The sequence below is a fragment of the Herpailurus yagouaroundi genome, unplaced genomic scaffold (genome assembly GCF_014898765.1).
Source record: "Herpailurus yagouaroundi ecotype Mexico unplaced genomic scaffold, PumYag 188, whole genome shotgun sequence".
Classification (NCBI taxonomy): domain Eukaryota; kingdom Metazoa; phylum Chordata; class Mammalia; order Carnivora; family Felidae; genus Herpailurus; species Herpailurus yagouaroundi.
Genome location: NW_024412419.1, coordinates 19096395 through 19118742, shown reverse-complemented (window position 1 = coordinate 19118742; position 22348 = coordinate 19096395). Strand labels below are relative to the sequence as shown.

General features: G+C 41.2%; 1 protein-coding gene and 1 long non-coding RNA gene across 4 annotated transcripts in view; one reads left to right on the top strand and one right to left on the bottom strand.

Annotated features, from left to right (window-relative positions):
• Nucleotides 1-44: 44 nt before the first annotated feature.
• On the top strand, nt 45-19316 carry LOC121044182 (uncharacterized). Its single transcript, XR_005797187.1, has 2 exons — nt 45-2587; nt 18506-19316. It is a non-coding gene; the product is annotated as an uncharacterized LOC121044182 (long non-coding RNA).
• KLHL29 (kelch like family member 29) overlaps nt 18998-22348 on the bottom strand; it is a 315742-nt gene continuing 312391 nt past the window's right edge. For all 3 annotated transcript variants that reach the window (XM_040496160.1, XM_040496159.1, XM_040496161.1), the window contains one exon: nt 18998-21204. In XM_040496160.1, coding sequence (XP_040352094.1) covers nt 21021-21204 — 184 coding nt within the window. In that variant the 3' untranslated portion in view covers nt 18998-21020. The remainder of the gene's footprint in view (nt 21205-22348) is intronic.

Genomic DNA, 22348 nt, shown 5'->3' with positions numbered 1-22348 from the left:
GACAGAACACACAGAGTGTGAAGCAGGCTCCAGGCTCCAAGCCATCAGTGCATAGCCCAATGTGAGGCTAGAACCCACAAACATGAGACTGTGACGTGAGCCAAATTTGGACGCTTAACCAACTGAGCCACCCAGGAGTCTCAAGGCCAACACTTTAGTAAGTTATAATAGTTTTGGGAGGTAGAGGTCAAAAAGTTAGTTTGAAAGACTGAGTAGTTTAGATATATATATATATATATATATATATATATATATATATATGTACGGTGGAAGATAAAGCAGTGTAAGTAGTTTGGCGTTTTGTTCTGGAGGACCAGCCTAAATACCATGTGACAATCCTTGAATGTTTTTGAACAGCACCATGACATGGTGAAAATCAAGTTTCAGAAATAATTATTTGATAAGAATGTGGAAAATAACTATTTTCTTTCAACAAGATATGTTGACTACCTACCGTTTGCTAAGTATGTGCCAGGCACTGAGGCTACAAAGCTAAGGAAAGCAGTTTCTGCCTTTGGAAGTAACTACTCTGTAGAAAAAGATATATTAAGAGAAAAAAAAAATTTTTTTAATTTAGGTAAATGCAGTGATAATGATGTAGCTGAGATGCTATTAGATCATAGAGGAAGGGAACTTAACCTACATAGGAATTCTTGAGAAGGTTTCTGGTGGATGTGATACCTTAATAGCATCTCAGAAAATGAAGGAATGTAGTAACACATTTGGAAGAGCATTCCAGGCAGAGGGAACAGTATAACAAAGACATAGAAACAGAGGCAAACATGTTAGGTTCGTACCACTATGGGCACATCTAGTTTGCTGTGTTCTAAAGCAAAGAGTAGTGTTTGAAGTTAACAAGGACTTTGTATGCCTTTCTTGTGTTCAAGGTGAGAAATGCTGCAGGCCTGAACGAGGGAATTTGTGGTAAGGATGGTGAGAAAGGGGTAGTTTCTCTTAGAAAATGAAGGGGTAAAATCATTAGAACTAAGTGATTGGATTTGGGGGATGAGGATAAAAGAGGAGCCCCAAATTGCTCTTAGATTTCTGCCTGGTATTCAGGTAGATTAGTAGCACCATTAACTGAGAATGGACAGGAGAGAGTAGCAAATCGCGAGTGAATGCAGCGTTGGACATTTTGACATCCAGGTCCAGCAGACCTTTAGATATACATCTTAATAGCTTAACATATAATATAATATCTATAATGTCTTAAATATATCTGAAGCATGGGAGAGTTCAGAATTAGAGACTTTTGGGGTCAGCTGCCCTGAGTGTCGTTTTAACCACAAGTGTGCATCAAGCCATGTCGGTGGTTCTTTGAAGCAGAATGAAAATGGTACATAGAGGAACAGTAGTGTTTAACCAGTGGTAGAGGAAGTCTTACAAAGCAGACTGATCATAACTTGTCAAAAGCAAGACAGCCACGAGTAGTATCACAGAACTCAAGAGAAGATTTTATGTTCAAAATGAATAATATCAAATGTTCTAGTGGAGGCTAATTAAATATGTACTGAAACCTTGACAGTAGATATGACAATTTGGTGATCTTTTTTGTTCTCAGGAAAAAGGGAAGGAGTCAGGGCATAGCTAGAGAGGTACACAGAACTGAAGAAAGGATTGTGATAAAAATGAAGACTGAGCATGTTTATATACTGAAGGTGACAGCAGCTAACGTTTATTGAAGACGTACTGGATTCCAGGCCGTCTTCTAAGGGTTTCATGTATTAACTCATTTATTCCTCACAGTAACCCTATAAAGTAGATACTCTTTTCCTCATTTTACTAAAGAGGAGAGTTAACCACAGAGAGATTGTCACATGGCTGACAACTGGTAAAAGAGCAGAATCAGAATTTGAACCCTGGGGTTCTGACACAATAGGCCAGTTATTTACCAATATCCTATACTGCCTCCATAGAACTGTAGAGATTGTAGACATGGAGAAGAGTGGTAATTAATGGATTAAGATCAGAAAAGACTGGAGGGGATAAAGTCAGGAACATTGGTGAGAGTTTTGGTCTTGAACAGGAGTGAGGATATTTAATTCTTGAAGACCAGAAACTAGGCCTACAAGTGGAGGTGGTAAGTTTGGGGATGGGATGAGACAATTGTCAAGTTTAAGAATTTAATCACATCAAGCTTTTCCCATCAAATACGTAGCTATTTATTAAATTTATACCTTGTTATTATAAAACATAAACACAGATATGGAAAACTGCTGAAAAACAAATGTATAGCTTATCAAGAACTATTACAAGATATAACCATCCCCCAGGTAAAAGAAATCATCAGCCAATCCAGAAACTCTCTTTGTGTTCCATTCCAGTTAAAACCCTCTTTATCTCTCGCAGTGTTACCAGTATCTTAACATTTATGGCAATGAGGTTTTTGCTTTTCTTACAGTTTTAGCAGATGTGGGCATTTCTAAACTCCACATTTAAGTTTTTCCTTTTTTACTCTTTTGTCCTTTGAATCTCAAACTACAGATTCCTCCTCAGTCTTTTTTCCTTGTCACGAATTTGATGAAGAAACCAGGTTTCCACCTGTTGAATTTCCCAGAGTCTGGATTTTGCTGATTGAATATCTATGGTGAGGCTAATGTAATTTGTTCTTTGTGTTTCCCATGAACTGGTACTTGGATCTTCAGTTGTGCTGCCTTATATGGTAGCCACTAGCCACAAGTGTCTATTGAGCACTTGAAATGTGGCTAGTCCAAATTGAGAAGTGCTGTAAGTGTAAAATGCACACTTACTTTAAAGATTTATTATAAAAATAATATAAAGTATCATTAGTTATTTTATATTGACTGTATACTGAAATGGTATTTTGGATATTTGGGTTCAATTTATTAAAACATAATTTCCATCTAGTTCATTTTACTCTGTGTAATGTGTTTACTAGAAAACTTAAATATGTATATGGCTTATGTTATGTTTCTATTGGGCAGCACTGATCTAGAGGCTTAATCATTAATCAGACTCTGGTTCTACTACTTTTTGCAAGCCTACTTCGTAAGTAAGAGTGTGTTCTTTTGTTAGGCACATAATGTCTGGTAATTTATTTATTTTTGTGATGTTAGCAGTGATTGATACTAAATGCTTAGATATCTTAATTCATTAAAGTTTGCAAAACAGTGAGTTCCAATGAAATCGCTCCTTACTCATTTGTGATTGTGTTGTCTGTTCTGTAGGTATGATTAATACTTGATTCTTTATCTTTAATAGTTTTAGTTACTTATTTAAAAAAATTTTTTAAGTTTATTTATTTTGAGAGAGAGCATGCATGGGAGGGGCAGAGAGAGTTGGGGGGGGAGAGAGAGAGAGAAAGAGAGAGAGAGAGAGAGAGAGAGAGAGAGAGAATGAATCCCAAGCAGTCTCTACACTGTCATAGTGCGGAGCCTGATGCAAGGCTCGAACCCAAACCTTGAGATCATGACCTGAGCCGAAATCAAGAGTCAGTCTCCCAACCAAATGAGCCACCCAGGTGCCCCTATTAACTAGTTTTAAAAATGAATGATCTTCCTATTCAAAACTGATGAATTAGTTCTCTTTGCATCATTATGAATTCATAGCTTTAAACATATTTGATATAATTTAGTGCATTGTCATTAGTATGCATATTGCTGCTAAAATGTTCCCATCTATGGCCTGTGGGGAGCCTTTTCAAGTTGGTTCCGGAGTCCTTTTGACACAACTCTACTAGTCTTTATTAGCTTTTATGATTTTTTTTTTTTCCTAAAGAAAAAGTGTGCCAGTGTGAGCAGGGGAGGGGGCGGGGGGGGGAGGGGGAGAGAGAGAGAGAGAGAGAGAGAGAGAGAGAGAGAGAATCTGAATCAGGCTCGATGTTCAGTGTGGAGCCTGCCATGAGGCTCAATCCCATGATTCTGGGATCATGATATGAGCCGAAATTAAGAGTTGGATGATTAATTGACTGAGCCTCCCAGGTGCCCCAGTCTTTGTTCACTTTTAAACTCTGCTGTGTCTGTAGTGATATCCCTTTTTTTGTATCTGAAATTAACAATTTGTGGCTTCCTTTTTTTTCTTGGTTAGTCTACTTTTATTCATCTTTTTAAAAACTAATGTTTGGTTTCATGGACTTTTTCCTACTTTTTTCATTTTCAGTTTTCTGATTTACATTCCTAAGTTAATTCCTTCCTTCTGTTTGGTTTATGCTTAGTTTCTTAAACAGGAAGTTTAGATTATTGGTTTGAGACATTTTTCTTCTTTAATATGAAGATTTACTGTTAAAAACTTATAAGCAATGTTTAGCTGCATCCCAAACATTTTGATATGTTGTATTTTTCCTTTTCATTCATTTAAAAATATGTTCTACTTTATCTTAAAACTTCCTCTTTGACTCCTAGATTATTTAAATTTGTATTTAATTTTCAAGTATTTGGGGTTTCCTAGATTTTGTGTTGATTTCTCATTTAATTCTGTTGTCAAAAAACATACTGTGTATGATTTTAATTCTTTTAAGTCTATTTTGATTTGTTTTGTTACCTTGAGTATGATCTATCTTGATTAAGTTAAAAATTTTAGCTGTTCATTTAGTTAGTAAACTCTGCACCCAACGTGGAGCTTGAACTCACAACCCTGAGATCAAGGGTCACATGCTTTACCTACCGAGCCAGGTGGGTGCTCGGTTAATATTTCGTATCAACCTTAAACAAGGTGTGTATTGTGTTGTTGGGTGGAGGGTTCTATAATGTTAGGTCACATTGGTTGCTTGTGTTGTTAAGTCTTCCGTATTCTTGCTGGTGTTCTGTCTACTTCTATCGATTACTAAGGAGTACTGAACTCTCCAACAATAACTGTGGATTTGTCTGTTTCTCCTTTCATCTGTGTCAGTTTTTGCTTCCTGTATTGATGCTCTTTTGTTAGTTGCATACACATTTGGGATTGTTATGTCTTCTTGGTGAATTGAACGTTTTATCATTATGTAATATTCTTCTTTGTCCCTAGTAATTGTCCTTGTTCATAGTCTTCTTTGTTATTACTAGAACTACTTTAGTTGTTTTTTTAATTAGTGTTTGTGTCGTCTGTCCTTTCCCATAACTTTACTTTCTTATGTCCTAGCTTTTCATCTTTCCATACATAAAACCTCCTTGTTCAGCAAGAAATATGGCTCCCTTTATTCTGAATATGTTTATTTTCTAAATCCTTAATTACATAAAAAGTAGTTAAACCAGAGTTAACCCATACCACTGGGGGGAAAAACCCTGCTGAATATTATGTTTATAGTGCTTTTGTCTTTAGTATGAGGGCATATAGTCTAAATACTATGTTCAGAAGTTACTTGGGTTAATCTCTACCTCTACCCCATTTACCCTGCTTATATTATTTTTTGAAATAAAATATAAATTAGATTCTGGGGCACCTGGGTAGCTCAGTTGGTTAAGCATCTGACTTGATTTCAGCTCAGGTCATGATCTCATGGTCGTGATTCGTGAGATCAAGCCCTGCGTTGGGATCCCCACTGGGCGTGGATCCTACTTAAGATTCTTATTCTCACTTCCCAACCTCCACTCATGAGCGCTCTCTCTCCCTCTCAAAAAAAAAAAAGGGTTAGATTCTTTTGTTTTCTTGTTTGCATTCAGTTTTTTTTTAATTTTTTTTCTTCTTTTTTTCTTTCTTCAACGTTTTTATTTATTATTTTTGGGACAGAGAGAGACAGAGCATGAACGGGGGAGGGGCAGAGAGAGAGGGAGACACAGAATCGGAAACAGGCTCCAGGCTCTGAGCCATCAGCCATCAGCCCAGAGCCGACGCGGGGCTCGAACTCCCGGACCACGAGATCGTGACCTGGCTGAAGTCGGACGCTTAACCAACTGCACCACCCAGGCGCCCCTGCATTCAGTTTTAAGTTCACTCCCATCCTTATTTGTTAGTGTGTGTAAGACATTAACATACTTATAAAAGTCATAACTATTCAAAATAGTTAGATCCAGAAAAGTGTCATTGCCCCCATCCCTTCCGCCACTAATCTCCTTAGTTTCTTTTTTTATCTGTCTGGTGTTTCTTTTGCTAAAATAAAGTTACACATTCTCTTATCCTCTGCCCCCCTTATTCTTACACAAAAGGGAAGTTATTATAGATACTCCTTTGCACATTGCTTTTTTAAAAAAAATTGACTTTGGGGGCGCCTGGGTGGCGCAGTCGGTTAAGCGTCCGACTTCAACCAGGTCACGATCTCGCGCTCCGTGAGTTCGAGCCCCGCGTCGGGCTCTGGGCTGATGGCTCAGAGCCTGGAGCCTGTTTCTGATTCTGTGTCTCCCTCTCTCTCTGCCCCTCCCCCGTTCATGCTCTGTCTCTCTCTGTCCCAAAAATAAATAAACGTTGAAAAAAAAATTTAAAAAAAAATTGACTTTGTTTTGTTGCAGTTTTAGGTTGGTAGAAAAGCAGCATAAAGGACAGAGTTCCCTTGTATCTCTTTACCTGCCCCCTCTTCACCAGTTTCCCCAATTATTACCATCTTCTACATCACTATGGTATATTTATTATAATTTATCAGCAAATATTGATACATTATTATTAACTAAGATCCATAGTTTACATTAGGGCTGATTCTTTCTATTGTACATTCTCTGGGTTCTGACAAATGTGTGACATATATCCATCATGCAGCATCATTAGGAATCATTTCACTGAGCCCTGCAAGCCTCCTGTCCCCCCCGATCATCCCTTGCTCCCTTCCCTGGCAACCACTGATCTTTTTTTTTTGAACATTGTTTTTTAAGTTTGTATTTAGTTTGAGAGTGAGAGGGAGGGCATGCACAGGGAAGGGGCAGAGAGAGAGGGAGAGACCGAATCCCAAGCAGGCTCTGTGTGGTCAGCGCAGTTTGACACAGGGTTCACTCCCACAAACTGTGAGATCATGACCTGAGCTGAAATCAAGAGACCCTTAAACTGACTTGAGCCACCCAGGCACCACCCCCCCCCTCCTCCCAGTCACTGATCATTTTACTGTCTCCATAGTTTTGCCTTTTCCAGAATGTCATGGAGTGAGAATCACGTAGGATGTAGCCTTTCCAGTTTGGCACTTTTCACTCAGCAACATGCATTTAAAGTTCCCTGGTGTCTTTTTATGGTATGATAGCTCATTTCTTTTTAACACAATAACATTCCATTGTATGGATGTACTACAGTCTGTTACCCATTTGTCTATTGAAGGACATCTTGGTTGCTTCCAACTTTTGGCAATTTTGAATAAGGCTCCTATAAATATTCATGTGCAGGTTTTTGTGTGTACATAAGTTGGCAACTCATTGGGTAAATACCAAATATCATAATTGCTGGATTATATGGAAAGAGTATGTTTAGTTTTGTAAGAAACAGCCCAACTGTCTTCCTAAACGGCTGTACTATTTTACATTCACACCAGCAACAAATGAGAGTGAGTGCCTGATGTTCCATCTTCTCACCAGAACTTGATATCGTCAATGTTTTGGATTTTGGCCTAATAGGTGTGTGGTAGTATCTCATTGTTCTAATTTGCAATTCTCTAATGATGTAGTGTTGAGCATCTTTTCACATGCTTATTTGCTGTCTTTATATGGAAGATGTTGGTTTAAATCTTGTGTGTGTAATATATATTTTTTAATGTTTATTTTTGAGAGGAGAGAGAGAGAGACAGACGGCCTGAGTGGGAGAGGGGCAGAGAGAGAGGGAGACACAGAATCTGAAGCAGGCTTGGGACTCTGAGCTGTCAGCATAGAGCTCAGTGTCGGGTTTGAACTCATGAACTATGAGATCATGACCTGAGCTGAGGTTGGACGCTTAACCAACTGCCACCCAGCTGCACCTTAAGATTTTATTTTATTTATTTATTTTTAAAATTTTTAAATGTTTTATTTATTTTTGGGAGAGGCAGAGACAGAGTGAGAGCAGGAGAGGGGCAGAGAGAAACAAAGGAGGCTCCAGGCTCTGAAATGTCAGCCCAGAGCCTGGTGTGGGGCTTGAACCCACGAACCGTGAGATCATGGCCTGAGCCGAAGTCACACCCTTCACCAGCTGAACCACCCAGGCATCCCTAAGTTTTATTTTTAAGTAGTCTCTGTACCGAACATGGAGCTTGAACTCACAACCCTGAGATTGAGAGTTGCATGTTCTACTGACTGAGCCAGCCAGGCGCCCCTGTATTGTTGAGTTTTAAGAGTTCTTTGTATAATTTGAATCATAGTCCTTTATCAGAGGTGTATTTTGCACATATTTCCTCCCAGTCTGTGGCTTATCTTTTCTATTCTCTTAACTGTGTCTCTGTCACTTTTGTTTTCTCATTTTTTTTTTTTTTTGAGAGAGTGCAAGAACAAGTGGGGGAAGAGCAGAGAGAGAGAGAGAGAGAGAGGGAGGCCGAGGATCCGAAGCAGGCACTGTGCTGACAGCAGAGAGCCCCATGTGGGGTTCGAACTCATGAACCCCGAGATTATGACTTGAACTGGTCAGACACTTAACTGACTGACTCACCCAGGGGTGCCCCAGCTATCATTTTACTTTTAAATTTCTGTACATTATTATGTATACTTTTAATTTCTGTATACTTTTATATTTCAAGTAGGTTTCTTTTAGAAACCTGGGTCTTTCTAGTTTTTTTTTTTTCCATCTCCTAATCTCTGTTTTTAAATTGGGGTATTTAGATATTTACATTTAACGTAATTTTTTAAGTTTATTTATTTTTTAAATTTTTTAATATTTATTTATATTTTGAGAGACAGAGACAGAGACAGAACATGAACTGGGGAGGGGACAGAGAGGGGGGAGTCACAGATTCTGAAGCAGGCTCCAGGCTCCGAGCTGTCAGCACAGAGCCTGACGCGGGGCTTGAGCTCATGAACCATGAGATCATGACCTGAGCTGAAGTCGGCCGCCCAACCGACTGAGCCACCCAGGCACCCCATTAAGTTTATTTTTGAGACAGAGTGTGTGTGAGCAGGGGAGGAGCAGAGAGAAAGGGAGAGAGAGAATCCTAAGCAGGCTCTGTGCTATCAGCACAGAGCCTGACTTGGGGCTCAAACTCATGCACTATGAGATCATGACCTAAGCCAAAATCTAGAGTCAGATATTTGACCAACTGAGCCATCCAGGCACCCCCATTTAATGTAATTTTTAAAAATTGTGGTAAAATATACATAATTTACCATCTTAACCATTTTTAGGTATACAACTAGTGGTATTCAGTACATTCACATTATTGTGCAACCATTAATCACTGCCATTCATCTCCAGAACCTTTTTTATCTTGGAAAACGTATACTTCATATAAGTAGAATCAGACGGGGCGCCTGGGTGGCTCAGTAGGTTAAATGTTGGACTTCGCTCAGGTCATGATCTTGCAGTTCATGGGTTTGAGCCCCGCACTGGGCTTTGTGCTGACAGCTCAGAGCCTGTAGCCTCCTTCAGATTTTGTATCTCCCTCTCTCTCTGCTCCTCCCCCCACCCCTCAAAAAAAAATTAACATTAAAAAATTAAAAATAAAAAGTAGAATCAGACTGTGTTTGTCCTTTGTGACTGGTTTATTTCACTCAGCCAGAATTTCCTTTATTTCTGAGGTTGAATACTATTCCATTGTATGTGTATATTGTGTCTTAAAAATACATTAATCGATTGGTGGGCACTTGGGTTGCTTCCACCTTCTGGTTATTGTGAATAATGCGATGAATGTGGGTGTACAAATATCTCTTTGAGTCCCTGCTTTCAGTTCTTTTGGGTATATGCCCAGAAGTCATATAGTAATTCCGTTTTTAATTTTTTAAAGAACTGCCATACTGTATTCTGTCATTTTTGCACCATGTGCAACCATGTTGCACCATGTAAAAACATTCCCACCAACAATTCAGAGTGGTTCTGATTCCTCCCTATCCTCATCAACGCTTGGTATTTTCTGCATTTTTGATAGCAACCATCCTAATGAGTGTGAGGTGGTTTGGATTTAACTTTTTACCTTTTCTGTTTGTCCCTCTTTTTTACTCTTCTTTTTCTCCTTTTTTTGGAGTCTTTTGGATTATTTAAATATGGTTTGGTATACCATTTTAATATATCTGTTGATAAGAGGGATTTTGCAGATATGATTAAGGATTATCAGATGGGGCAATTATTCTGAATTATATGAGTGGGCCCAGTGTCATCACAAGGGTACTTATAAGAGGGAGGCAGGACAATCAGAGTCAGGAAAAGGAGATGTGATGACCAAGCAGAAGTTGGAGTGACATTCTCTGAAGATGGAGGAAAGGGCCACAAACCATGGCATACAGGAAGCCTCTAGAAGCTGGAAGAATCGAGGAAAAAAGATTCTTCCCTAGAGCTCCAGGAAGGAACACAGGTCTCTTGACACCTTGATTTTAGCACATTAAGACCCATTTTTTTACTTCTGGCCTCCAGAACCATAAGATAGTACATTTGTGTTGTCCTAATTCACTAAGTTTACGGTAGTTTTTTACAGCAGCAGTGGGAAAATGATACAGCTCCACATGTGCACCACCCAGGGGCCAGTCTAGGGGGCTCTGGGGTGGTCCACATCATGGTTTGGATGTGGCCTTTGCACTGTTGATCTGGGTCATTTCTACGCATGTGCAGCTCAGGATTTCATACAGCAATTTAAAGGGCCTCATTCTCCTGCTCCCTCCTCTTTGACATCTTCTCCCACACTCTTGGGTTCCCAAGAGTCCCCTTTCCTGGTGGTCTAGATGGAAAGAGAGAAAAGAAGCTTTAGGGATTTGCCTGTTATCATCGTCATTGGTGCCATGAGGACAATTTATCACTGAGGCTCAGCTGGGTTTAGGTCTGGAGGGTCTAGAGAGAGCGTGTTCCTTCTGAGATCCTGGCTGCCCTAGAGTGTAAGCTGAGAAATACAGAAGATAAAAAGGAAACCTGGAAATTCACCACTGTGCGGGTCATTGTGTGAGTGTTGTGTTTCCTACCCAGTTCACCTGCTTTATGTGGTTTTCAGAATCCTTAGGTAATTGCTTATGTCTTTTGTCCAGGACTTGTGCTTGTCATCAGTGGGGGAGAGAGTGGGGTGTGCTCACTGAATCTTAACCAGAACCAGAAATTCTTTCATTTCTTTGTTAACTTAAAAAAATTTCCTGCCTTTTTTCCCCCTTCTGTTTGTCTTAAGGCAAACCCTACTGGGTTTGTTGTTGTTGTTGTTGTTGTTGTTGTTGTTAACTTTTATGTTCTTTCTACTTTAGTATACATTTCTAACGTGATCTTTTTTTCTAATTCTGATCTTTGTATTGTTCCAGTTTTAGTGTGTGTGCTGTTGAAGCAAGCACTCTCATTCTTCCTGAGTTATTTCATATCCTTTGTGAGTTTTTCTAATTCAGGTTTATATTGTTGTTTTTTTTTTTTTTTTCATTTTTCTGTTATTGTTTTGTGTCCTTTTGCTTGTTTTGAAATAGGTCATAGTTTTCATGTATTTTTTAGGCATGTCTTTCTGGAGGGCTCTTATTGCCTTTAGGGGGTAGCCTTCTCCTTTTAAAGTTTCTTTTCTTGTAATATATTTATATGAGATTTCCCCTCAATCTGTTTGTTGCTCACTTTTATATGAGATTTCCTTGAACTTTTAGAAGGAAGCCTGAATTTCACAGCGCTAGAGCTCTCTCTTCTGTTATTTTTGTGAAGTGTTTAAAAATTTTTTTTAATCTTTATTTCTGAGAAAGAGAGACAGAGTGTGAGCAGGGGAAGAACAGAGAGAGGGAGACACAGAATCAAGAGCAGGGTCCAGGCTCCAAGCTGTCAGCACGGAACCCACTGCGGGGCTCGAACTCATGAACTATGAGATCATGACCTAAGCCAAAGTCAGTCTCTTAACTGACTGAGCCACTCAGGTGCCCCGGTGAAATGTTAAATATAGGGCTGCTTACTCTCTGAAATCTCTTGACTTGGTTCTGTCTCCTACTTTTATCTGGGTCTCTCTTTCTTTGGTCCCTGTGTTGTTCAGTTTAGACTCTGTCCCTAGTAGCTTTGTCTCTATGGGGTGTGGTCCCGAAAGGGGGCTTTGGCATATTGTTTTTGAGGATTCACAAGGCTCACGTGTGCACAGAACCTTGCCCTCACCTGAGGACTGCAAGGCTTCTAGGCTCAGGTGCCCTTAGTTCTGCCCCCAGCTCTCCAGTGAACGCCTGTGGGCGTTCTTAATTCCATTAGATGCCCATGGTTCTCCTCTTCACATATGGACCACCGTCTCACAGATGTTAGTGGTTTGATCCTACCCACTTGGGATTGGGGGTTCCAGAGGTTCCTTGTTACTTAGTTTTATTTTAGATGTTATTCATGAGTCTGTGAATTTTTCATTGTGGTTTCTCTGTTGTCAATGGGCTATTCAGGAAGATTTAAAAAAAAACTGTACTGCCTTTGTTACCATCCTCCACCTCAGTTGTTTTTTTTGCAAAGGGATGCTCTTCTGCCAAGGAGAGGGATTCTTTTTTTTTTTTTTTTTTTTTTTTTTTTTTACTGTTTATTTTTGAGAGAGACAGAGTGTGAGCAGGGCAGATAGAGAGGGAGACACAGAATCTGAAGCAGGCTCCAGGCTCTGAGCTGTCAGCACAGAGACTGATGCAGGGCGCGAACTCACAGACCACGAGATCATGACCTAAGCTGAAGTTGGACATTTAACCTACTGAGCCACCCTGTGCCCCAAGAGTGAGGGGTTCTAATTAGGAAACAAGGGGGAAAGTGAAGGTCTGCAGTAGTCGCTGGTGGAAATAGGAAGGAGCCTCAGGAACAATGAGAAAAAGGTGTGGGCACCATGTATGAGTCATGGCATATGTAAATGTGGGTTTTTATCTCCTTGTAGTATTACCCCAAATAAAGCCTCAGAGGAGGCTGATAGTTAGATTGGGATTACAGTTAGGATTGTAGTTTTGCCTTGTTGGTCTGATTGAAGGACCAGAATGTTAGGTCCTTGAGATAACTTTTGGAAGAGGCATTCCATTCCTGGGTATGAACTTGGGAGACAATGGAAAGAATCTAGGAACTGAACATCTGTAATGAAACTAAAGAGCAAATATAGAAGGGGAACCATGTGAATGTGCTAGACGGAGAATTTTGTCAGAGCTAGAGTTTAAAATGTCTTAGATAGAACAGATACAGGTTTAAAAAAAGGGTCCAGTGTCAGGTGCAGCTTCAAAAATTTCATCCTTGTAGGTTATCAAACGTTCTGGAATTTCCAGTTTCTCAACAAAGTAGGCATTACTCTTTGAGAGCCACATGTAAAACCACAGGCTTAAAAAACTTGTGGAACTATTAATAAAAAACACATGAATAATCTGAATCATGTGTCTGTGGCTATCTACACAGAGCTTAGAGCTTTCCTAACGTTCTCATTATGGCAACAAAGCAAAGTTAATTTTGATGTGAGATAGCATTATTTCTAAACAGTGCATACAGTTACTTTGCTTATAGCATAAAGTTCCTTGGGAAAGTGTTGGAAATTAATTACAAATTTCTATTTTAGCATTTTCATGAGTGCAAAGTAGTTTAACAAGACTTCACAACAGAATATCCCTTTAAAAAGAAATGTGACAATCCACAAGTAACATTGTACTTATTATATTACTGAAATGTATTTGTGGTGGGAAGTCTCAAATTACTTCACATATTTAAAGGAAACCTCAGTAAGCTGTCAGTTCTGTAGTTTACCACGGTTTAATAAGGACATTTCTTTAATAAGATTATGTTTAAAATGGAGTTGGTAGCAAAGAAAGGAGTAATTGCCTATCACACTATAAAAAATCAGTTTCACATCTTTGGAATATTTCTTTACACTAATTTCCACATTGTTTGAACTTAAATGTATATACACAGAATAAAAAAAGCAAAAGATCATCAAAAAGCACTTTTTTTTCTCCCAGATGCTGAAGTTTTATACTGGAATTAGATGAAAATTTATCTCACTGTTACCACAAATGTTAATCTAAACACAAATATTAAATCATATTTTTGTTTTATTAGTTTTAATGAGAATAGTGGAATTAGAAAATTTCAGTGTTGTTTGAACAAGTGATTTCTCTGTTCCCTGATCTCTGATAGATACAGTCCCCTTGTTGAGAGGATTGTCATGTTGTTCAAAATAAATAAATTAATAAAGTACAAAATGCCTGAGAATCTTTTCCAGGAGTTGTCAGGTCATGCATTTGCAACTATCACTGAATATAGTGGGTTGGGTATTTTAGTTGTGTAGAGTGGTTATAGTGTAACTGTTTATTTTGGTCTTTAAAAAAAAAGTTTTTTTAATTATTTTTGAGAGAGAGCACGAGTTGGGGAGGGGCAGAGAGAGAGGGAGACACAGAATCTGAAGCAGGTTCCAGGCTCTGAGCTGTGGGCACAGAGCCGGATGCAGGGCTTGAACTCACGGACCGTGAGATCATGACTTGGGCTGAAGTTGTCTGCTTAACTAACTGATCCACCCAGGCACCCCTATTTCAGTCTTTTTATATTACAGTATAAGAGATGCTGAAATCTTTTTGGCACTTAGAAAATTGTAGTGAAACATATTTTGCTGTATTCAGAAAAAGGATTTGTTGACTTCAAAGAATACTGATCTGCTAACATACAAAAATTTATCAACTTAAGAAACATTTTGAGAATTCTAAATCAGAATTTGCTTCTGAATCTTTCACAATATTACCTTTACTTGCTCTTGTGCTTCTCTCAAAGATGAGGGTCAGATGTATCGACTCCAGAATCCCATGTGACTATTTGAGCCTATATCATAATTTTCGAAGAGAAGTTTTCTAGGGCATGGGGGGCAATTTGTTGCCACATAAGTTTGGAAAACATTGCCTGTGTATCCATTGTAGTAAAATTGGAATGAATGTTAGTCTGTTTTTGACCCTGAGAAGTACTATAGTAGAAGCCTGTTTAACCTTGTTTTACCTAGCATTTCCCAAATTTATTTAATCTCAAAATCTTGAACAGTATACAAAAGTTTATAGCAGCATAATTCTTAATGGTTAAAATGTGGAAGCAACTCAAACATCTATCAACTAATGAATGGATAAACATTAAAAACAATTTTTTTAAAAGTAACCTCTCTGCCCAATGTAGGACTTGAACTCATGACCCTGAGATCAAGAGTCACATGCTCTACCAACTGAGCTGGCCAGGTGCCCCCAGATGTATCTGTTTTTATGTATATCCACTTAATATGCCTGTTCAGTGGAGTATTGGCCATAAAAAGGAATGATCTACACTACAACATACGTGAATCTGGAGAAAACTATGCTGAGTGAAAGAAGCCAGAGACAAGAGACCACGTATTGTATGATTCCATCTATATGACGTGTCCATAATAGGCAAATTCCTAAGAACAGAAAGTAGATTAGTGGTAACCATGCACTGGCAGTGGGGACAGTGGAGAGTGACTACTCGTGGATTCAGGTTTCTTTTTGTGATGATGAAAATGTTCTCCAGTTGAGTAGGGGTGATGGTAGCTCAACTCTGCATATACTAAAAGCCACTGGATTGTATACTTTAAAAGGATGAGTTTTACCGTATGCGAATTATATGTCAATAAAGTTGTTATGTAAAAAATAACCGGAAGAAAGAGGCTATAGCAACGACTAAGGCAAGAAGTCATGAGGGCTTAAAAATAAGGCAGTGGCAATGGAGAGGTACTGGAGAGTGGAGGGGTGAAATGTAGAGTCTCAAAGACTGACTTTTACCTGCAGGGATGCAAAGTCCCCAGGCTGAAGCCCTAAGCAGAAAGGCTGATGGATCCCATGGTGCACAGGTTTGCACTAGCAGTGGCTAGTTTCACCAAGAATGAAGGAGTTCTATACATGGTAAATAAAAATGCTTTAACAAAAGCTGTTGCTTCTTTAGTCATCTATAGACAACAGGGATGGCCAAAACATTACGCAGAATCATAGCCTTGCCTTTATAGTTTTCATAACTCAAAACATTTTCCTTGCTGCCAGTAGAGTTTGAGTAATCTGTCACCACTCAGGGTGAAGTGCCCTGTGGGGGAAGGTGAGAGGGTATGGCCCTTGCCTGCTGAGAACATCGTCTTATCGACCTAGTATGATCTACTCAAAGGCTGTCCTCATCTTTCACGAGGAAAGACACTCAAGTGATCTGCCAAATGTTAGAGGATAACAGAGCACGCGGATTATAAATTTGGGAAGGTAAGCACAGGTTCTTGGATGGTCTCATTTTTGCCATCACGTGATAAAGGCAGACTCTTAGAGTCGGCTCCACATTTCAGACCCTTGACCCAGGTGGGAGAACAGTTGAACCTACTTCTTGGATGCCAAGGTCATGATATGCCCTTTGTAGCTGAGGATGGTGCAGCCTAAGTACGAATGCTGTTCCTCCCTTTCCTTTCCTCTCTCAGGCCCTGGGTTGTGGTCAGCAAGAACATTAGGAACCCCTTGAGAGTTTATTGCAGAGTGAAGGCTCACAGGAGGTTCAAATGAGGCAGCAGTGGATGGTCTGATACCTGCTTTCAGGGGGCTCTTTCCTTCCCCCAGAACCATTTCCTGTGTGGACATTCTCGCAAGGTGTAGGGAAATTTGCTTCTCAAGAGGGCCATGTCTAACACAGAGCGGCATGTCTATTGTATTAACAGAATTCCTTTTCTTAGTACAGATTTCGGAGATGGCTTGGGGAAAAGGAAGGAGCCTTAGTCTTAGAGTCATAGGAGCTATGTAAGTCCAGGCAGCCTTGACGAGGCCATGTGATGTAGCACAGGCTCTCTGGAGTTTCACTGAGTGGGGTTTGAATGCCAATGTGCCTTAGACCAGACTCTGTTTCACGTCTGGAGCCTGTGGAGCAGGGATAGCCACCCGCAGGATTGTTAGGAGGAATAGATATGATAATGTATGGAGAGTACTTGGGGTGTGGCAGGACTGTTAGTGCATTCAGGTCGCTTTTCTAAGATTATTTCCTCTTGAAGAGTGAAGATGATGCCCTGTGATGTTTAGGGTAGTTGAGAGAATAAAATAATGTATGCAGTTATGCTACACAAATATAGTATTGAGATTACAGAAGCCCTTCATAAGGATCTTGGTAACCCATTCCAGATTTTTAGCACTCATCCCTTCATCCTTATGTCGAACTAGAATGTTTCCTTCTTTATTACTATCCTTTTTTTTTTTCCTTGACCTTCCAAGAATGTGAAGTTCATTTGCTTCATGAAAATCTTCATGCCCTGAAAGATATAATCCCTTCACTCCTAGCCTTTAGGTTTGAAAAAACCAATCTTGATTATTACTGGCAATTTTCTTATCTGTAATTACTGGTTTCTTTATTCTAAACTCTAACTTTTCCATTGCTTATGGTGGCCAAAACAGGAAATAATCGAGAATTTCTCAGACTAAAACATGGGGGAAAGATTACTTTCTGTCCCCGGTTCCCCATTAAAATATCTATATCTGTATCTTTATTATAAAAGTTACATCTCTTTATATACATTTTGGAAAAGAGAAGGAAAACAGCCCATAATTGCATCAGTACAACTAATAGTTTCATGACTGCACATCTGGCTATTTTTATATACATATTTTATGTATCTTTATAGCTTATATATCTTTGTACATATCTTACATAATCACAGTCATATACAAATATGAATCTTACAGTGTGGTTTATAATGCTGCTTGTCTTTGGTGGCTATCTTGTAGAATTGTAAGGATTCAATGCGCTAAGTGCTTCGCACAGTGTCTGGCATAAAGTTAGTGTCAGTAGGTGGGAGGTAGTTATTGTAGGACATTTCCTGATGGATGCCCAGAAGTGGATTTACTGGGTCAGATACTTTTTAGGCTCTTGGTACATGCCACCTGCCACATTGCTTTCTAGAAGCCATTTCAGTTCATAGAACCCTTGGCACTAGTGAGTTTCACTGCTCCTTATCAGCATTTAGAGCTCTCCCAGCACCTCTCCCCCTTTTATTTTTAGATTAGGGAAGCTAATTTAGTAGGTGAAAATGGTACCTCATTGTCTAAGTTTCATTCTTTGATAACTACCAACCTGTCTTATATTTACTAGCAATGTTTCCTCTTGTAAGGTCGATGATCTGTTAAACAATTGGAATCACTTAATGTTTTCTTATTGAATTATGTAGGCTCGTCAGTAAAGATATTAATCCCTTGTCATATGGATTGCGAATATTTTTCCTGACTGTTTCCTTATTTTGGCTATGATTTTTTTAAATTTGTGCGCGTACACACACACACACACACACACACACACACACAATGCGGTCCATCTCTTCTGTGCCTGAGTCTTGCCAGGTCTGATGGTAGTATCTTGAGTTCAACAGGGGAGACTCCTCCCATAGTTACATGGGCTTCTAATAACATGTGTCTTTTTTTTTTTTCTTTTACACATATCTTTTATGGTAAGAGTAAACAGACTCTTCATAGGCCCAGAGAACACGTTTTCCTTGATATAGGGAAATTAAGTAGAGAAGGAAGGAGCTCACTAGACTATCGCTTGGTTTTTATAACAGGTTATAATTTCAGCTCTTCGTGACTGGAATCTTCTACACATTTTCCGTCTTTTCCTCTAGGACTGGTGTTTCTGAAGATACCATTGCAGATACCTATTTGGCAAGTGTGTGTTCTACCAATATAGGCCCTACCCGAGTTCCCTGAAGAACTCCCACTACCACCTACCCTCATCCACCTTCTTCACATGTTTTCTCGCAAGAAGATGCCAGGTCTTCGTGAGATCTGGGGGTTAAGGGCATGGGGCTCTTTGCCTGGATGAAATGCTGGTGAATCTACCTTCTCCTACTACTCTGTTCAACTTCCTTCCCTGCAAGAGAGTGAGCAGTCATCCCTTGCCCCCGGGGAAGCCTCGTGTGGATATCCTTAGTAGAGCAGAGTCGGTCTGCGGGTTCCCTTGCCAAGGAGTTCTGTCCTTTCTAATCATCAAGACCTGTACTAAAGGCTCCGAAAGAGCCCAGACAGCTGATGTGTGAGAGCAGGAGCAGGCCTGCATGGACTTCCTCATCACTGTGGCCATCAATGCACACAAAGGCATTCCACTGGCTTCTGAGTCTAGATCTATAAATATATTTATTATAATATAACAAGAACTTAACAATAAACATATACTATGTACAATACCATTACAGAGAACCCTGTTTTGTATCATTCACAGAAATAGCCAGTGTTGCTCCAGTGTGATAGATGAGGAGAGAAGCGGAATTTCAATGTCGTCTGTGTTGAGTCTCGCTGACCGCTAACGCCTCCTTTGGAGGCAGACGCACGCCAACGCTAACATCGGCCCTGCCCCAGGCAGTTAGAGATTTGTGCTCCGGTCCTTGGGTTCACACTTGCACCCTGTTTGACATAAATACTTTAAATGACATACAACGTATGTAGTTTTGTGCTTATTACTTTTTAAAAGAATAAATAATAGTAAAAACTGCATAAACGAAGCTCGGTATCTTGTCCAAGTGGGAGCCACACTGGTAGTGCTAGAAGTTGATGCCCGACATTAGAACTGGAATTTTGTGTCATCAAATACCGAAAGATGGAAAGCACGTCCTGTCCTGTCCTTTTCTCCTTAGAAATGGTTTTTATTATGAAATGACGGCAAGTTGACTTCCCAGATATAAAAATGGCGAATGCGTATTTGGTACCAACTTCAACTAAACAAGCGCAGTGGTGGCGGCTTTCTTCTTGCCCTGGAATGGAAACTGGTCACCGCGTGAGGTTTGAGGGTCTGAGGACTGGCAGGAAGGCCTTTCTCTCATGAGCCACGGTGTGACCTCCCTCCTGGCTCCCCTTTCTCTGGTTAAAATGCTACAGGAGGAGTGATTCTGCTCATGCCCCTCAGGTCGTGGCTGTCATGGCTCGTCTACGAAGGCTGTCCCTATCCTGAGAGCTCTTGTGGCAGGTGCCTTAATATATAGCTATAAATATCAAAAATAGTCTCCTGTGCTTTGTAGACATTTATTCTCCCTCCCTCCCTTCCTCCCTTCCTACCCGGCCTGGGTCCTCAGCTTGACCTCATGGAGGGAGCTGGACTGGTGTCATGAGCCAGAACTGGTTTCCTTCTAGAACAGAATCTTCTTTGACAATGCCTCCATGAGGCACAGCTCTTAATGGGGCTGTCTGGGAGTTACATTTTTTAAAAAATAAAACGGGGATATTCACCCCCACCCAGGAGAGATCCTCTATTCTGCACGTAGAAAAAATTAGAGCAAATGCCCCACTCTGGCACTACCTGCGAAGAGCTTTGGGAATTCCTGCATTATCCCTCTCATGGCCTCCTCCTTCTCTCAGTACTTAAAAATAGCCTTTTTGTTTATCAAGAAAATGCCTTGGAAATCTAAATAATTCATATCGGACAAGAGAAAGCTAGCACGGTCACCTGTCCTCCAGCAAAACCAAGGTAGAGAAACCTGTGAAGGACAAAGGTTCTCCCAGCTGTCCCTAGGCTGCTCCCTGCGCTGTGGCTCCAGCCACATCTGGCTCTGCACGGGCGGCTGGACTCGTCCTCAGCCCAGCAGGGACCAGCAGGGACCTCCCAGGCCTTGTGCAGCACAGTATTGTCCCTTCTCTTCTCTCGGCCACTGAAAAGTGTAGATTGGTTAAAACCAAAAGTAGGAATCAAAGTGATAAGGACACTTTGATCTTATTCCAAGAGAGCCTGACACCTAATATTGTCATAGGATAACTGATCTATGGTTGTGTAGGGATCAAGCTTGCTCTGCAGGAAGGAAAAATCAGCTTCTCTCTCCCAGTTGAAAAAATATGTGAAACTCTATTGCACCGGGCAGAGTGAGCGCCTCCATTCAGAGCAAGTGCCTTTGCAGGAGCCCCCCCCCCCAGCCCTCGGCCCAGCTCCTCGGATGGTTGTGGTTCCTGCTGCTCGGAGCGCTATGCCCCCGTTTCCCCCAAAGGCGAGGATGATTTTCTACATTCAATGTAGAGAGTATTCAAAATGTTTAGCGCAGTGATTTCTTCGATTGTGTCTATCGGCCTCTTATTGGTGTTGCTGAACATTGATCACCGTGAGTAGCATCTGCCTCACCCGACTTGTCCAGGCTCGACGTGGGCTTTCTGCCGATGTCAGCCGCTTTGAATATATTTCTTTATCACAACGCAGCCGTGTCTGAACACAGGGCAGGGCATGTGGGGGAGTAGGGTCCACGTGTTGGTCGCGGGCTCATAGGCTTCCATGTTGCCCAGGGCAGGCCCCTCACTGCTAACAATGCCGCCAGTTGCATAAATCTTGCCATCAAGCACCACGGCGCTGTTGGGGAAAGTGGCGGCTGGGGCGGGGGAGGGGCGGGGGGCGGAGAATTAGCCATTCAGCTTCCACCTTGGACCTGGAGATGTATTCTTAATACCCTGTCCTGGTGCAAGCTGCCTCTCCCACCTTGTGCAAGACTCTCTGCCCTGTGACCCAAGCTGGTATAAGAAAAACACCTTTCCTGTAGGGCCCGTCTACAGGATGGGTAGCGTGCTCACTCGACCCTCCGTGTTGTGGGTGACACGTACGCTGGGCATCCCAGGACCTGCCAGACGGTCTAAAGACAGCTAGGAGAACAGCCATGATTGTGTACGGCCCTCGAATCAGTTCACCGAGTGTCTGCTGAGCAGCTTGTCTTGTCCACACAGAGACTTCGTACTGCTCAAATCGGGACGAGAACATGCGTCTGCATGATAGCAGACAGGATAATTAGGAGCTAAGCCATAGCTGAACATTGACTACTTGACTGAGAAATTCGCCCTTGCCAAGGCGCTCATAGCCAGAGCTTCCTGCTATGATTGCCTAACGCGAGTGACCCGATGCTGCTGCCCACCCACGACCGCAAGGGCCGGTGCACCCTCTGTAGGGTTGTTACCGTGGCAGCCTGGGCCAGCTTCCTGTAAGAGGCTATGCTGCCTTGGTGCTGTTGCCTCAGTCAGCTGTTCCCATTGTGAGAACACCGCATCCTGCTCCTGTCTGCACGTACTACTGTCTTACTGTGTGGTTCAGCCACCCTGTCACATGTACAGCTGTGTCTGCGTCCCCAGCCCTGCTTTCTCCCTCCTTTCAGCTGCTGGCCATGTGTTCTTGACTGTTCCCTGAAGCTGAACAGATACCCTTTCAAAGTCTCCACCTCTTTCTGAAGTTCTGAGCCTGGGACAGAACATGTCAGTCCAGACATCTTACCTGAAGTTTCCAGCCTTACCCCCTGTGGTTCCTTGCCACCTGGGCCCCTCACATTTCTCCCCTTTGTGGCCCATCTTTACCCTGCTTCTCTTGCAAGACCCAGGTTATAGCTCCTCACAGGCATTAAGTCTTTCTGTGCCCACTTTTGGTCTCAGATGAGGCACAGGCATCCTCCCCATAAGCCGTGCTCAAACTCCAGTTGTCTTTATTTCCGACAGTGTGGTCAGAGTGGCCTTGT